Source organism: Condylostylus longicornis, unplaced genomic scaffold (assembly GCF_029603195.1).
Source record: "Condylostylus longicornis isolate FDR11 unplaced genomic scaffold, ASM2960319v2 ptg000084l, whole genome shotgun sequence".
NCBI lineage: Eukaryota > Metazoa > Arthropoda > Insecta > Diptera > Dolichopodidae > Condylostylus > Condylostylus longicornis.
In genome coordinates, this window is record NW_026578052.1 from 116,089 (window position 1) to 135,920 (window position 19,832).

At 24.6% G+C, this 19,832-nt stretch overlaps 1 protein-coding gene across 1 annotated transcript in view; it reads right to left on the minus strand.

Moving 5' to 3' along the window:
- Positions 1-682: 682 nt before the first annotated feature.
- The window catches only part of LOC129613479 (cysteine-rich motor neuron 1 protein-like), an 87,539-nt gene continuing 68,389 nt past the window's right edge, over positions 683-19,832 (minus strand). Inside the window, exon 2 of the mRNA XM_055527569.1 lies at positions 683-2,615. Coding sequence (XP_055383544.1) covers positions 1,078-2,615 — 1,538 coding nt within the window. The 3' untranslated portion in view covers positions 683-1,077. The remainder of the gene's footprint in view (positions 2,616-19,832) is intronic.

The following is a 19,832-nucleotide window of genomic DNA, read 5'->3' on the forward strand; positions in this document are numbered from 1 at the left end:
AGCTATTAAATTTACTTAAATATTATTATTAATTATAATTAATATTATATTTTAAATTTATTTCAATAAATACGATATATTGGTAACTCTATAATTAATATTCACATTAAAAATTAAATATTTAAAAAAAAATTAATTTTTTTTTTTCTGCTTATTATTTTTTTTTTATAAACTTTTTTAAATTTTATCCTTACTAATATTTATGATTAATTAATTTTAGAATAAAAGAATTTTTTTATTTTTCATGTTTTCATTTAAATTTTTATTTTTAATAATATTAAAAAATAATAGTGTGTTATTTATATATGGAAAACTTATGCTAACAATACTTAAATATTTTCACTGGACTTTTTCAATAAATGCCCATATAAATTTTATTTAATTTTATATAAATATAAAAAGTGCAAGCTTGTACAGGGTGAAATACGAAGCTTAGAATCGAAACAGTTTAAGAGTTCATTATGAAAATTTTAATAAAATATTGTATGGTTAAGAGGCCCAAATAGTTATTGCGTCCAAATGAGTTTGTCTAAGTTCGAATTCTTAAACGAGTTTTCTTAATTTGATTTTGTTCTTAACAAGCAAAACTTGTTCTTACATGAAATTTTTAGGAAATGTGTTTGTATTCAAAATTAAGTTTTCAAATTTTATTATTTTATTAAATATAAATATTTATATAGCTTTTATATTGAATGTGGAAATTTAAAATCTTCTGTACATTTTATAGCTACATGCACTTTTTTGATGGTCATTTAATTATATTTATATTAAAAATTAGATCCAGACATGCTTTTAATGAGCATTGTTCCAATTTCTTTTTTGTAAACGTGCTAAAAAATACATGTTTTCTTTTCTTGTTTTATAATATTGGAGAAATTTTAATTATATAAGAAGCGCTTAATTTATATTATAATCAGTAACTTTGAATTTAAATTCTTAAATCGAAAAATTTACATATATAATTTAAAATAAATTTCTTTTCGAATTTAATATATATATAAAAAAAAAAAATCAGTTCGAAATTATGTTTAAATTTTTCTTTTAATTTTTCTTCTAAAATTAAAAATTCATTTTTGACTATTTTTCATTTTCTTTAATTCCACCATTTTGATTTATTTTCTCTTTTTCATTTTCATATGCATATGTATATGTTGTAATTGGTTTAATTGCTAAAATTCTATTAAAATTATCATCAGTATGTGAAACAGGATCATATGATCTTGAATTCACTGATCTTCTTCTTACTTCATATAAATAAAGCACAATAAATACTATCAAAATTACTGATAAAACAGTTATTATCCAATAATAATATGTAACATCAACTTCATTATCATGTTCACTGTTATGCATTTCATTATTATTTGTACATGATGATGGTAATACTTGTTGTGGTGGTTGTGTTGTTGTTTCACTTATTTGATATGTTGTTGTTGTTGTATAAATTATATTTGGAATTTTTTCATCAGTTTCTTCTTCAACTATTCCGGATGATATTGTTGTTGTTGTTGAATTATTATTTGGTATTAAAATGATTGGTGTTACAATATTTATTTCAGCTGGACTTTCAGTTTCTTCTGATTCGGTTGTTATTGATGGTATTGATGTTATATTAATATTTTCATCTTCAAGACAACGTGAACAACATTCACCAGGTATTTTAACTTGATTTTTACAATTTGGTGCTTTACACCAACTTGTTTGACAATGTTTTTCACCATTTTCACATTTACAAAATGAGCAACCGTCATCTTCATGCCATGTTTCATCATTACCGAATGAACGTTGTAAATATGTTGAAATGCAATTAATCGGACCGAATCTTTCTAATAATGGATTTTGGCAAGAATCATGACATATTTTTACACCACTAACACATTCACAACGTGTACAATTATCTTCTTCCCATTTAGCACCATTACTAAAGATTTTATTTAATTGACTTGATATACATGTTGGTATTGTTGAAATTTCATTATTCATAATTCCGTTAACAGGTAATAATGATGGTTGTGGTGGTATTATATTACAAATTTCTTCACATTTAGCATGTTCACCAAAACATTCACATTGTGTACAATCATTATCTTCTTTCCATTTTTCACCATTCATAAAGAATTGATTTAATTTTTTTGAATAACATGCACCTAAATTACTATTATTATCATCATTATCAATATCAGTATCATTAAGATTTGGTATACGAGGTATTATTTGATTAATTGATTCATCACATACAGCAATACATTCTTTTTTACCATTATTACATTTACAACGTTTACAATCTGTTAACCAATAATTTTCTGTATTATTTATTTCAGAACAATTCGGTTCAATTTGACAATCATATTTTCCACAACATTTTCCTGGTATTTCGGTTTCTGGTTGTAATTCCATTATAATTAAAGATGAATTATCACATGATGGTATGTGACAGGTGCGACAGGCGCATTTTTGTGTAACACAACATTGTATAAAAACTTCTTTAACAATTTTATAATCATCAGGTGATGCAATAACATTTGTTTCTTCATTTGTTTCCCGTACAAAACTGTCATCAGGACATGTGATTTCTGATAGTGGTGGACAATTAACTTGACTGCAATTTGTTGCTTCTGTAATTGGAAAAAAAGAAGAGAGAAAAAATTTATTTTCTTTATTTTATTTTTTTTTTGTAATTTATTTTTTATCGTAAGTACATATATTATGTTTATATGTATATCATGTACATACATATGTATTTCATGTGAATAAAACGAGTAACGAGTAACTAATAAGGTGATAAAATTCAATAAAAAATGATTGACATTTAATCACGTCTAATTTAATTTCACTTTAACGACTAAATGTGATAGGAATATAATTTTGTAAATTGTTTAACTTGCTCAGTATATAAATATTAAATATATTATGTACATTGACATATTGTTGTTCATTTCATTGTAATTTCCTTAATATACCGTCTAAAATTAAATAATAAATTAATTATGTTTATTTGAAATGGAGACACAATCAATATATAGAATAATCAATTAATTCAAGACATTGTTGTATTAAGAAAATAGATCATTGTTAGCGCCACATCTTTTCAAAGAATCGTATGACTATACGTACTTAATTCAATATTGTAATAATAAAATGAAAATTTATTTAAAGTAGACTAAAACTATAAAGTTAAATAATTTATAGTTTATGAATGAAATAATTATTTTAAATGTATTAATTTACATAATTATATGTGCCTGTATGTGATTATGTGATTATTTTCACAGAATTTTCAAGTTTGTATACAAATTTATGCATAAATAAACTCCAATTGTTATATAAATTTCAGAAATATTGATTTGTAATAGAAACGAAAATAAGGGAACTGCAGTTCAATTTATAGGAGGCTCTGATCATGGGGTCAGGATATATAACAAAAAATTAGATTTTCCGATTAGATGATACTGAACGAATTCAAATTCGCAAGTAGTATTTCTGAATAAATGCATTGTATGTGGCAGACATTTTTTGTTTCTTCTTTTATTTCTTTTATAATGTTAATTAATTCGAAAGTGAAGTGAAAATTTATGATAAATGTTTTTTTTTACTTGGGACATTATTTTATAAAAGACTATTGTATACCACGTACACGTAATAAACACACCTTTACCTTTACTTTCATGCAAAATGATTCATAATGTTAAGTGATTGACATATACTTTAAATTTTTAAGATTTTGAGCTACTGACAATATTGTGTGCAATATTAAAATGCAAAAAATGCAATTTTTTAAATGTAATTTTAGTTTTAGTAAAAATTTTTTAAATTACTTAAAGTTGCTCCTACTACGAGTATTAAGCAAAAATCGTGATAATGCCATCAATAAAAATATTTCTGTGGTTACAAGTAGTAACTGTGTAAATTGAGTTTGGTAGTTTTTTTTCTACACATCATATTAGTACACCAATAAGAAATTGTTTCATTTACTTGAAATACCATTTTCGAATACAATTTCTCTTTAAAAACCTGGAAAGTATTTTTACACTAGATTCTTTGCATTAACAAAGTCACACGAGGAACAGTCCAATAGGCTAATTTAAATGGATATTACACGGAAAATGTTTTGCAATTAGATGACACTATTTTATATAATTTCAACATGTTTTATTTAAACACAGATAAATAGCCTACTAAGGAAATAATATAGTACAACGGCATGTAAAAGGAATCAAATGATTACGTGAAATTTTCCATATGCAAGGTGATATGTTAAATTCCATGTTCCCCATCCATGTATTCAATAAATTTATTTAATGAATTTTAATAAAAAATCTAAGGCTATAAAACATAAAAATCTTGAAATTAGTCAGACTAATTTAATAATTTTCCAGTCTATTTTTATAAAAATTATTTTAAGAAGTCTGCAATCATCTCATCTCAGAAACATCATAAATAAGCTTCAAGAGAATACCCAAAAACAAAATATAAAAACAATTTAAAATTTAAACCACAAAAGAAGCAAATCGCCAATATTAAATACACACACACACACACACTTGACATGATAAATTCGCAAATTCATTCAATTTTCCAATAAATCAGTTAATATTTTTTAAAATGTATTAAGTGTTACAATTTCTCCATGGTGTGAATTAAATTACAATATTTTCATTTCAATTATACAATATTGAATACCACATAATATTATTATAATAAAAATAAAATTTATTTTTAAAACAATTTATTCGCGCATTTTAAATACTTTTAATATTTAATTTTATATATGTGCGCATAATACCCAGAAATGAATTAGCGATTCAGCCGATATAAACGCGATACAAAATTTCAATCACACATTATTCCATTTAAATAAAAATAAAAAAAATCAAAAATAAATTTTGTAAAATTAAATCTCAAGAGTATTTAAGATAAAATGTAATATCTTTTTAGGTCAATTTTCAATACATATACTAGCTATATACGAAATAATAACAATAAGAAAAAACAAAAATTTTATGGTATAAAAATAATTTTCAATAAAAATTATATTATAGAATAAAATCGGTGAATGATTCATAAAAATATTAAAAATGCTTGTATGGTAAAATGCAGTGATTAATTTCTCTGGAATAAAATTTACAAGAAAAAATAAAAAGTCTGAAAGCTATTATATTTAAAGCAATGGTTTTTGCAGCCAGGGACTCATTCTTACATACACACATAAGTTCATATGCGGGTACATTATCGTAATTTAATTATTAAAAATTGATTTTATAATTTTAATTAAATCACAAAAAAGCACACATTTTAATCGTATATATGCAAATTACAATGTAAATTACAAGTACCTATTTACATAAATATGTGGTTAATGGAATATGTTTAATAATTTAGTATATTATACAAAGAAAATTCCAGGAAATAGTTCATAATATTTTTTTAATTCAAATTTAAAGTGAAATTATTTAAAGAAAATTATAATGAAGTACATTGTTAATTTAAGTTTGAATTTTGTTATCGATCCCCTTTGAATTAAAATTATTTACAAAAAAAAAATCAATATATGCAATGAATAGTTTGCGTCAATTTATTAATCACGGATCCTATAGAGTGGTTTAACTGAGAGAAAATAAATAGCAGCTTAGCATTCGCTCTAAAATCAACCTTAAAGTCTGAAATATACATTTATAAAAATAAAAATTACATTTATAAAAATAATATTAAAAACTTTTAAAATTTTAAAATTCATACTTAGAAAAAAAATTCTCAATTAATAGTTACAAATTTCTGGTAGTCCGTATTTGTATATTTGCAAATGACCATGTTTCCTGTACACCGATCTAGTTCTACAAATCGGTTGTATAAATAAGCAGCGAACTGAAAAAATTGAACAACTGAGGGCGAATTGCTGAAACACTTACTGCAACTGAGACGGTGCGGAAGATGCTTTGAGAGCCTGATGAAAATGTTACGGTTGGAGGTGACTGCTATATTGAAAAAAGCAAAATAGTGTAAGGCTTTTTAAAAAATCTAATTTACAATGTCCCAAATTTTGAAAATGATCTTGATGAAAGGAGCTTTCAAAAAATTTAATTCAATATGCAAAATATATGCAAAATATATTGATGAAAAGGTTTCGCAAATATCTTAACAACTTTATCCAGTGACATGGTTTAATCTCATGAAATCTTAGTTTTCGCGTATAATGTTTTGAATTCTTCATTTTTCAAGTCTTTAATTTTACAAGCATTTAGAATTGAATGATATTTCAACTTAAATAAAAACCAAAATTCACTTTTTTCCTATTTCAACTTTTCACTTAAAATATTTCTTCTTAGTTGAATTTTTATTTCTTAATTCAGATTAAATTGCTTAATCTACCTTAATCAGATTAAGCATGAGTCATTGATTAAGATTTAATGAGTGATTCATATGTTTACAGTACCTACATCTCCCACAATAATCTAAAGAATTTTTTAAACATTAAAGATCAATCACGCTATAATTAAATAATTTAAATCTTTAATTACATGCTCATGGTTTTGTAAAAAAGATCAATTAAAAATCATTAAACTGGTTTTCAAAGAAAAAAATTTTAACTTTTAAAATAATTTAAATTTTTATTCTAATCAATTAACACTTTTTATTATAGCTCATATAAAAAATAAAGACGGTGTTATGTGCTATAATTGGAAATTAATTCAATATTCTAATTAGAAAATATTGAACATAAACAATAATAATAGCAATAAAAGATTACGTCGACATAGTGGAACGCAAGGTCGAAATTTAAAAACATGATTTTTCAATTATACTATACTTAATACAATATTAAAATATTTAATTCACTTACGCATTCTGGGAAATTGCATTACAATCTCAATACTAATAAAGTTCAAATTACTATTTGCATGTAAACCAATATTTGCAAAGGCAGCAATCTAAATGGTGGGTTTAAAATAAAAATTATTATCTGTTATATTTTATATACGTAATGAACCAATTATGAAAAGTTTAGTGGCTGTACAGGAAATTAATTTAAAATTTTTTTGAAAATTATTAAATTATTTAGGATTAAGTTTATTTTTTAAAGTTTTTATTATAAATGAAGAAAATTTTTTAGTTGAATGAGTCATTTTACTTACTAATGAAAATATTTGTATGTATGTGTCTATATGTGCGTATGAAATCTCAGAGGATTTTTTCAAATAAAATTGACGGAAGTGTAATATTTTCATATAACAGTTACATAGTTAAAATAACTTTTGGGATTTACTTTTACAAGACAAGGCACTTAATAACACTTATAAATAATACCGACAACATTTTAATATTTGCACAAATTACTGTAAAAAATAAATTTTATTGCATTTCGAGTTCAACTTTTTAAGTTTAATTTGAAATTGTAATACATAATATATTAAGTACATATACATGTACACGTCTACTATATTCATATAAATATTATTCCGCAATTAAAGGCAGCATTATGATCCAAAAATAATTTGGGGAAAAAGAGTTAACCATATCATTAACACTGTGATGGCCTTGCGAATTTCTTCAGGAATTTTACAAGACTAAAACGAGCAACTTAATACTTTTGAATATTGTATCTAGATCCGGTTCTGAATTGTTCGATTTCCAAGAAGAACGTTTCGCTTTTTACAATTTCAAAAAAAATTAATGGATAAAAATTGGCAAAAATTTTGTTTTATTGTTTAAGTTTCTTAAATCTTAAATTCTATAGAATTACAAATAATTGTTTGAAAGTTCAGTAAGCTCTGATGTAAGGATACAATAAATAGCCTTAAGTAAAATTCGTGTCTTAAAGGGAAAATATTAAGAATCATACTAGATATTTTTGATTAGTACGTAATCATATACAACACGACCCTTCTTCAAATTAACGAATGACTTTCAAATGAGAAAATATGACAGTTATCATTTATGTGATGTCACTTATGAGACCATCCATTAAATACACAATGTACATATAAATTTAGAATACTTCTATAGTAATGGATGAATTTTCTAAAAGTCACTGATTGGCCTTTGATTCTCATCTACGCAACATATACAAACTAGCTTATAGATGGGGTATGTGGCCAACTTTCTTATTTTATTCAATCCTTTTGAAATTCTCCTCATATTTCTTGTATTACACTAATATTTTTTTCAAGTCATTCAACTTAGAATTCAGAGTTCTACATAAAATAATAAAAAATAAATTAAATTTAAATTTCAATTTTATGTTAAACATGTTTTTTAATTTTTTATCATTATATTTTTATTTTAGACACAATATTTTCCAAGCAAAATATTTTAAATTTCCAGTCAAATTAGTCGCATTCTTTGTTTCTATCTTAGAGTCAAACATATTTTCTTGTATATACAGTCATATTATGTAGGTTAACTGCAAAACTATTAAGAAATAAAAAAAAATATTTTCGTAGATTCTATTATTTTTTTGTCTTCAAATATTTATTTTTACATCCTTACTACACGAATTGAACAGTGCAATGAAATGGGGATAAGATAAACATGGAAAGAATATTATACAAATACGATATATACGAGTATTACGTTATTCTTTTAAATTTGTGTCAAACTCTATTCTTAACAAATCTATCGTCAGATGTTTTAAAAATAAAATGCCGAAAGTTAATTTTTAACGAACATTTTCGTTAAATTGTTAAGTTTTGCATAAATCTGCAATAATTTCAGTTTGAAAACGGCCGCTAGACTTTGTCATAAATTTAATTTTAGATTTTGTCGTATATGAATAAGCAGTACTCGTAATATACAAAAGCTGTTTTGTATATTACTATTGTATATGTACTATTAATAGTAACGCACCTTAATGCATGGACTGCCAAATTTTATATTTAATTGGGTATTGCCCTGTTTCTCAAATACTTATTAATGATTACTTGCAAATTTGTATTGAAAAATTACTTTATATTTTTTCCAAATTCTAATTCACCCCAATCAACGGCCTTATATAATAATAAAATAAAATGAAATTTTTGTGCAATATCAGCATTTCCTTTAAAATTATAAGCATAAGATTCAATTTTAGTTGGTGAAAAGAAAACAGGAAACGTGAAAACTCTCATTTTGCTTCTCTGCATCTATTTTCATATCCTTTATTTTAGTATTTTTTATTACAAACTAGAAAATACTATTTACTAATAATATAAATAAATATATAATGAATATGTATGTATGTGTTTGATTTAGAATAATAGTAGAATAATATTTTCTGTATATATAGATTAAGGATAATTTTTGGTGTCTTGTTTGTACTCTCCTTATACTTGCAATTGTATTTTGAAAAACATTAAAATGTACGTTTTCCTACATAATATAAAATAATTTTTGGTATAGAAAAATAAAATAACAGATTTCCTTTTTTTGTTTTAAAAATATTATATAGAAAAAAAAGGATTCTTATATTTTTAAGAAAATTTCATTTTTACAATATTAAATGGACTTTTATGCTATTATTGTTATACAGATTTGTTATTTTGACTGTTCTATTCTAATTGAATTTCATATTATATAGAAATTTAAAAAGGATATCATGTCTGCATTATATTGAAAGTATTATGGGTCACGTTTACAATTGCATATACTTTGAAATAAATATACTTACATAATATTATATAAGTGAGTAGTAATATTACTTTGGTTAAATAAATTTTCGTTTTTCTTAACCGTATAATATTAAGTTTTCAGTAAATAAGGATTAAGTTTTAGAATTATAAGGCTAAATATTTTTTTCTAGATCAAAGAAGATATTTTCTTCGTATTTATGTGAAAGTATGTAGTTATTTATGTACATATATATAATTTGTAAAAAAATAGCCAAAGCATAAGATTGTTTTGTTTCAATTATTGAATTAAAAATCCTAAGGTGCATTTCCAATTAATTGAAGTAAGAATTTATAAGAATAGTAAGATTCTTAGTATGAACTTATATGTGTATATACGTTCTTGTTACTTGTTAGATTGTATTGTAAGTTGAAAATGCTTAAAGAGAAACAGTTTTATAAATTAACTTCTTCAATTAATTTTGTATTTTTCATACTTATTTAACTGTACTAATTGGATTTTTTCATTAAGTTTTAAATAAAGTTAAATTTGATTAGAAAAAAATGAAATAGAATAAAAGGTAGACTTTCCTACAAAATCTTTAAATATAAATAGATTTTACAGTAAAATCAAATATTTGCTAAAATTTATAATTCATACATAAACAACTAAAAACTTTTTCATTGTAATAATTCCTGACTTTGTTCCGGAAACAATTACATGTATTCCAATTTTGCTATTATAATGGTATGACTGTTATATGCCAACTATAACTGTTATACATCCCTATATGACAATATAATATAACACAAATTTTATGCTTATTTTAATTAATACTATTAAAATTAAATATTGAAAATTTTCATAATGAATTTAATTGCATACAATAAGGGAGGTTATATGATAGAACCAAATTTCGGATGCTTGTTTTATATTTTTTTGCCATATCTACGGAATTATACGAATTAAAATTTCCATCAATTAGAATTTCTTGAAATTGAATAATTGAGTTCTGATTGTTGTCGAAACTAGCTGGGTAAACTTTTAGAGAATTCGAATGACAATACATTTTTCTACGTATGTTAATTAAAAGCTTACTAATTTTTTTAAAATTAATCTGTATCACTTGCACTAAACTAAGCAATTTACATTGCGGTCGCTTATGTGCTTTTTTTAATATATTAAATTCTATCAAAACATGTGTGTTTGTGATTTTCCATGTATTATATTATTTGAATTTCCATATAATAGTCCGCTGCTTAATTTTCCATATCAAACATCTACAATTAAAATAATATTGATTGAAAATATGAAAATTATTCAAAAATTAAATTTATAAATTTTCATACAATTGATTTTATAATATTAATTATATAATCAAATCAATGAAAATAAAGCAAAAAGAGGAATTAAAATGAGCCGAAGCAAACAAATTTCATTAGAATTTTTTTTTCTCTGTGTGACAATTTTAGCTTAAATCATAATTTATTTAGAAAATATAGTCTTTGAATATTTTATGAATAAAATGAATTAAATTAATGTTATAAATTTTGATAGATAATTTTGAATATTGAAAATAACAATACTACATAGCTAGAGAATACCCACACCAGTTAATCCGATTATTATTGTATAAGTATTATGATTATTTTGAAGTATTGTTGGTCAATTTAATTAACTTAAATAACATTTAATAGTGATAAATTCAATATTAATTCCTTTAATATGACAGAAATATAAATTTATTGTATTAATTTGTGTTATATATTATGCAGCTGTCTAATATTCATTTATTAGATTATTGGAAACTAAAAGTTGTTTCCGTGGCTTTGAATTGAATATCTGAATTTCACGAACAATATTTTTGTTTGATAAAATAATTAGAATAATCCCTGGATCTCTGTATTTTAACTATACTGTAAACTATATGCATACTATAACTATAATGATAAATTTAAAATTTTTTAACGAAAACCCAATTACATTATAAATTATTTAAAAAATAATATTACTTTCTATATTTACTTTTCCAATCTATAAAATAATTCAACAAGACATTTAAGGTGAAATTGCTAAATTAAATTGTAAGTTATAAAACTTTTAACAAGTTCTTATAATATAAAAAATAAATTTACAACGTGACCAAACGAAAGTGGAAACAAAGCTAATTTAATAAAACTATGACATTTGATTTCATACATCAATCTTCAACATACACTCTCTTTACACGTACCACCTACTTCAAATAAAAAGCTCTTTAAAATCCTAAAATTATAGATTATTATTTGGTAAAATTTAGTTGTCTCGTTTAGTTCATATACATACATATATCTTAACTAGTCTTTTAGCTAGTTGATCTTGATATAAAAATATTGATAATGTCTTAAATATGACAAAAGAGTGAGATATGATAACGATAGTAGTGATTATTATATAATAACGTTGAATGAATTTTAAATATGTGGAAAAATAATATTTTATAGGGGATCGTCTATCTTTCAATAACACTATTATTAATATTTCATAGATAGAAGGATGTTAATCAAATATGAAATGACACGTAATCATAAAAATGAAGAAGAAAAAGAAAGGTAGATTTAAAATATGGAACTTTCATGTTGTGTTATAAGTAACTAGTTTATATGCGTGTACGGTGTCGTTTATCATTTTTGGTGTTTGAAATTTACATTTTCAGTTCTAGAAGTATTGCAGGTGTAGAGGTATTTTGCATAAGTAGTTATTAAAGAATTCGAAATAGAAAACGAAATTAAAACAAAATTGTGGCTTATAAGCAATGCAATGATGCTCGAGATGACCAGAGCTCTGTTACCTTGTATGAATGAAAAGCAAATTGTTGAGTTCCGGTATAGTTGATCACAGCATCGGATATGGAAGTGAAAGCGCATCCTGGGGCCTTATTTTACAATGGCCTGAGGAACCTGTCAGGGGAATCTTTGGAGCGGCTCTTGAGATGCAGTAAGGAGGTTGCCTTGTTCCAGTTGATGGTTTTCCTGGTTTATATTACATGAAGCACTGTGAATGTTAATTTGTGAATGATTTTTCTTGCTGGCCTAGTTCATGGGTGGTCAGGCGGAGTGCTCCTGTCTTCCTACTACCAGTACTACTACTACTATGAGCAATGTCTCCACATTTTGTTACGGTAAAATTTTTAACCAGCTTTTACAGTTGGCCAATTTCTACTCAAAATAGAATCACAACTGGAAACACTTGTGGCGTTACCGACCATTGAGTTCCTGTTTGAAAATACAGAAAATATTTCAGCTGGATAGGGCTACGTACAACACAATGCAGCCATTACTATTAATAATTGGCATAATCAAGTAACAGCAGAATATCGAAATACCTAATGCAACAGGAACCCAGATTATCTTCGTAACAATTTGGTATGTTAATTAATAAAATAAACTTAAATTACAAAATTTTGTTTAGAATCAAAAACTTTTTTATAAATAAATTCTGTTAATTACAAAAATGAAAAAGCACTTGATTCATAATATTTACAATATTTGATTCATAATACTTTAAAAAATACAAGACACAATGCTGTAATTAAACTTTTATTCCAACAGAATTTTGTAAAGAGAAAAACAAATTTTAAAATTTTTCAAATGAAAACTCAATGTTAATCCTGCTTAAGTATATTCAAAAACTTCAGTATAATTACAATGTAGAAGGTATACGAATATAAAATAATATTTAAGTAAATGAAAATATTCATATACATTCATACTATACACAAACACTCACGCACATATGTAAATGTTATGTGTTATGGCTAGTGACCTAATCCTTTATTTATTAAATTATTGTACATATAAAAAACTATTATTTTTCCTCACATGCAATTCTACAAATATGTAGTTTGTTATACGACTATGGACTATTTGCGTAGATTTTCCAAAAACAAAAAATTATTTTAAAAAGGATGCAAGAAAATACAAAAACTACAAATATAGCTATGAACATTTTCTTTTTAATATTTTTTTTTGTATCCTGCTTGAGGGTAAATTTCCGTCCATGTTAAGTATTATACTTGAACTGATCAATATCCAAGCAGAAAAATGTTTTAAGGCAAGTAAAAACAAAACAAAAAAAAGTAAGGAAAACAAATAAATAAAATTCAAACATTACACATTTTAACAAACAAATAATAATCATTGATATAGGGTGAACTAAAGTGGTTTTTGAATTCACATAGCGCTCCGATTACAAGGCTTGCAGTTAAGTTTTCATAAGAATAAATCTAAATTTAAGTATATTGAACTATAGAATTAACCAGATATTGAACCACCTTCACCTTAACGTCATGTCGTACAGTCTACACCATACTCTTAAGACCTGACTGATTAATCTAAATATTTCATGTGATAGAAACAATTCGTCGCGGTGTCTGGGCATTAGAATGTAGAATGAACTGCATCGAAAACTGTTTTTCCACAATATTTGGGTTCTTTTAGTAGGTCAATTTCCTTCACAGAGACTTGTGTCGTATGAAACAGATGGCGTGATTTTATTATTTACACATCCATTTACGATATCACAGTGATAACATTCCTTTCATTTCAAGCAGACGTTTTCATTAATTTTTGTGTTTTATTGGAAGATCCTATATAACGTATGCAATGATAACAAAATAGGTATATTTCGATTTCATATAATGTCTTATACTTTTTCATTACCTTATGAAAATATAAATCTTATAGGAGAGAAAATCTGGAATCTATATCCTAATATCATCTATTGTATTCAGGATAAAACTTAAAACAAATAAATTTTTCTTTTCAAAAATATGGCAAAAATTCCTTGAACAATATCTATGTATATACTATAGAAGACCATAACAAACGAAGAGGAAAGAGAAAACCACATTTTAAATGTCTATTTATTTAACATTTTGCATTTGAATATATATACAAAAAATATACATACATAAATGCATGGTTATCAAAACTTATGTTATGTTTTACCTTTGGATTTACCGAACTTTGAAAACCAACTACAACAATCTCTTCAATTAAAGATGAAAAATAAATATGTGTTTTAATGGATATTGTAGGATAAATTGTAGGATGTTATTTCATAGGTTTTTATTTACATGTAGTAGGTTTGTATATAGAGTAACTAAATATATTGTAAAGAGAAATCCATATAGAATAAGTGGGAATCGACTTAAAAATGATGGATCAATTCAATTTTATCCAACAAATTTGATGTTAAAAATCAATAGACTAATTACAATAGATTTAAAAATACAAAAAGCGAACGTAAACTAAAAATTAGGAAATTTTTTCCAATCAACCTATTAAGATTTATGCAATACTTGAATTATTGATAACTCGAACACAAGTTATTTAATTTTCTGATAAGACCATTTTCTTTATTGACTTCTGTACAATATTCAAAATTTAATAGGAAATTTGTTCTATTCATTGAGAACTCAGCAGACAATATAGATTATGTGGTTTCATTCATATTTTCCAGATAAATTGAAGTTTCATGAATTTTCTATGAAAAATTCTTAGAAATTAAAGGAGACATTGTTAACACTTTACAAAATCATTCGTAAAATATCAATACATATTTAATATAAATTAATACAAAATTGGAGTGCAGGGCTATTTATATGAAGAACTTATGGAAAATCAACTTACCACACTAGATCTTATAATCAGCCATTGGAAATCTGCATTCAATCTTATTCTTGGCCAATTTCAGTGATACATGGAAATTGATTGCAAAATATGAAATCTTTGTTGTGGCCAAATTCGATTAGACTATACTTGAGCACTTCGTATGCGAAGCAAAAATGCAAAAAAAAAATTGTGAAAAACAATTTTGGCAAAATTCCCACGGAATTATTCGTATCTTCAAAATCAACAATTCAAATTACCTAACGAAGTAAGAAATTATTTTCGAATGTTTTCAAATAATTTGTTCCGGATCTACATACATAAATAAATATACGAATAAAAATTATACATGAATTCATTTTAAAGAATTCTTTTGAATTTAAGTACTTTTAATAAAATAGTAATTAATGACGCCAGAGCAGAATAAACAGTTATTTAAAATTTGTATTTTTGCATGTTATAATATTGTACATTATATATTGCTTGTTTATTTAATATATACACACAAAGGAACTGAATGAATAATTGGAGCACCTACACCTTATATTAAACTTTAAAAATTTATAATGTCTATCTGGAAACTTGATAATTCTTAGGACATGGGAAAATAGTATAATATCAATCTTTCATATATACATATGAATGTGTAGATATGTGCACATATGCGTTACAATATGCAATTACACCTGATGAAGTGTTTCGAATAAGTAATGGATTACAATTGTTTTTATATGAAATTAAAATTCATTTATCAATCAGGAGGATTAATTAAAAAATATATGGTTTTGATGTGCGATGTGAAAAAATTTGTATTTCTAGTCAGAAGAACTACTCAATCCAATTATTTTTTTCATTAGTTTCGGTTATGCAACATCAGAACATTAGTGGATTGGATATATACGTATCCTAAATAGAATATCCATTGAAATTTTAATTTCTAGAAAATATTAAATATAATAATTTTATAAGCACATTTGGTTCTTTTTAAAACTCTACATTCTTAAAGAATAATTCACATAAAAACTTAAATTCTTTATCTTATTATTATCGTACATCCGCAATCAAAGTTTATCTAGTAAAAGATAAAGATAATAAAAATTCCATAGTTATCTTATAGCTTGAAAAAATAAATAGATTTAAATAAACACTGAATTCTAATTATCACCAAATTATACAGAATTTTTAAAAAAATTTTAGTTTGTTACTTCATCAATTTTAATTCTTGGCAATTATTGTACTCTTTTTAATATTTAGGTATCGAATATAAAATTTAAATTTCAAATACTGGAAAAAAAAGCCCTTTCGCAGTCAACATTAGGATCCAATTGTTCAATATGATATGAGCACCAATATATTTGAATTTAGTATCGATTTTTGAAAAAAAAAATTACCTAATGAAATTATAAAAATTTGAGATTTCTATCTCCATTGCTCCTATTTCTTCCAGTTTTCGTGTTTTGCCGGTTAAACAAACACGTTACCCATCCATCCATATTAATTAATCATCCATCCATATTCTATTAATTATTAAGAATTTCTGCATGTTATCTCACAAAAATTCGACTGTTATTTTAGTTTAGAGTATTGATTAAGTATGTTAAATTATTTTATTTTTTCAAAAATCAATATGACTCGCTTTTGTTTTTTTAATTCAATTATGCCGCCACTCGGGTTATATATATTGTTCATATTAAATTTATAAACCGCTAATTTCAAAAAATTGATATGACATGAAAACTGACAATGAAAAACGAATCACGTGACAAAATTTCCTCACTTTTACCAAGTGTTTATTTACGCAAATTATTGACAAGAAAGTTTGTATAATACTGGTGGTCTAACCTAACGTTTACATAGGCAAATCAGTGAGAAATATGTTCTCGAAATGTCAAACTACTCGATATAAGGTCGTAGCCGATTGATTTTTCAAAATAGAAAATTTAAAAATTGCTGTATTTTGCCAGATGAGCAAAAAATGAACGGCCAAGATTTTAGTAAATTTTTTTTTTTAAAATTTATGTATATTGCAATTTTTTTGCCAATAATTTGCTCATATCAAATTTATTGTGAAAACTAGCATCTCAATTTCTAAAGTTATTATACTTTCATTTAGTGCATTCTGTATGAAATAAATTGCTTATATTCAATGTATGTACCCACATACTTAATAACTTTTTTTTTGAAATTATGTGTCATGTCCTCCTTTAGGAATAGTGTCCCGCAAAATAATATTTCAGTTTCAGAATTTCTATTTCATTTCAACAAGACAAAAACTTCATAAAACACGAAATTAAAGTTCAAAGCAAAAAATAACTTCTATTTTTTACAACTACTCTAAAACTGCACCTCAATATAGTGAACTCAACTATCTACATATGTAGCAATCTCTACAAACAAAATCTACATAAACAATCATAATCTTAACATTTTAGAAATTCAACTAAAATAAATTCTTTTGTTTTAAAGTTTATGCTTTTTTGTTGTTGTTTGTTGTTCGTTTTCTTAATATCTTTTTGGATGGATTGTTAAAGTCTTGATAAATAACTAGTTAAACAACGTGTTGCAATTATTTAAGCTTTGAAGAAATGAAAGAAAAAGGGGAAAAAAGGTTGTTGGAATTAAGATGTTATAAGATGGAACTAATGTTTTTCTCATAAATTACAAAGCAACAAAAATAGAATTAAGAAAAAAAAAATAAACAAAAAAAAAAAAAGAAAATTAATGAATGCGTTTTCATTTCTCATTTATTTCGCTTTTTAATTTTTTTAAAGTTTTTCATTTGTTTTTCTATGTTATTGTAAATGTTCAACGCTTTTGTGTCGGCGAAGACAACAACGACGACAACGACGATGATGATGGCGGCGACACCATTGAAATGATAATTAAAACCCCATATCTAATCTTGATGACATTGTGATGACAGTAGTACACAAGAAATATTAATTAAAAGGTGAGAAATGAGGAAAAACGTTTTTTTTCCTTGTTTTTCTTTATTGTCTTTTTTTATTTGTATACTTAGCTGATAGCTATTTTGTTGCATAGAAGTTTTAATTTTATGGAAGTGAAAAAGGTTAAAAATGTGCAGCTAAAATAAAATGAAAAACTGAGTATTGTTTTGTATTTAATAGAGAAAAAAAATTATAAACGTCAATTGCAATTTATATAAAAGAGAGAAAAGAAATACAGAGGAACCTTGTTCTAAATTGTTAGACTTGCAAATTACTCCCAACATTAATCACAAAAGTTATGTACTTTTAAATAACAACTTTTGAGAAGGTGTTTTTTTTTATTTTGAAATTATTAAAAAGCCTTTTAAGGCTGTTTTAATTTCTAGACTTCATTATGTGTAAAGTTTTAATTACGCTATTACTAAATATGAAACATTTGGTCTAGTTGATATTATTTTTCCTTACAAATATAGCTGAAATTAATTATGCTATTCCCCGCATCAATTTCGTTTGGCTCTAGCAGTACTACACAATTAAACTAGTGTGTATTAACAAAAATTGTAGATGCGATCAAATTGAAGATATTTTGTTTTTACAAGCGTCAAATGTCAATTCATTGTTTTTACAAGCGTTAAATATCTAACATGCACCGAAATAATGTGCGTTCATGTATTTTATTTGAACATATGAATTTATCTTATTTCTCACATTTTTTTTTGAAAAAGTTGAATCAACTTCAGAGGTTTTTGAAAATGTTATGTTATAAAAATAATTAAAATTTTCAAATGGAATGAAATAATTCCAGCATTTTCGCGCGTGGCGATAAAGCGTCATTAAATGTAGACAGTGTTAACGCGACGTACCAATAAGTTTTGCTTATGATAGTTACCTTTAGGAAAAAATATTTTTAACAAACATTTGTCAAACGGCATCTGCCTGACTGTCAAATATTCTCGATTTTCGGGTTAAGGCTCAATTTTAATCATAATATTATGTACTTTATTTTTAAGAATATAGAATTCGATCTGAAGACCAATAGAAAAGCAATGAAATTAAGAAAAAAAATTAAAAAACTTAAAGACTTTGTGCAAATATTCTTCATTTACAAATCTTTTATAATTTACTTTCCATTTTTATTGCTACAAAAAAAAAAATTGAAAAAAAAAATTATGTAAATATTTGGTATATAATATGTACATATATACACTTATGTATATAACATACACAACTAATTTATAGTTACAATTTGACCTAATTTGTCATTGCAATGCGGTTAAACATAGAAATCATTAAAAATCATTATGTATTTCAAAATTTCACCGCAAGAGATAATTAGTACAGTAGGTACTATTATTTGAAATACTGAATTTCCATTATAATTTATTTGTAATTGGAAATTATTAATGAGGTGACAATAAATTTCTAAACATTTTTTTTACGTAAGTATAGGTAAATGTATGTGTAATATTGTAATATTGTAAAATAATACATAATAATTATTAATTATTCTTGCTACAATGTAGAACTTACAGTCAAATTTCTAGATTTTGCGTTTTTATTAAAATTTATTGTATTTATGAATAATTTATCGTCATGTAACGCAAAAATTAAATGTGGATATGTATGTAATTTTGAAATGCTTCTGGACTAATAT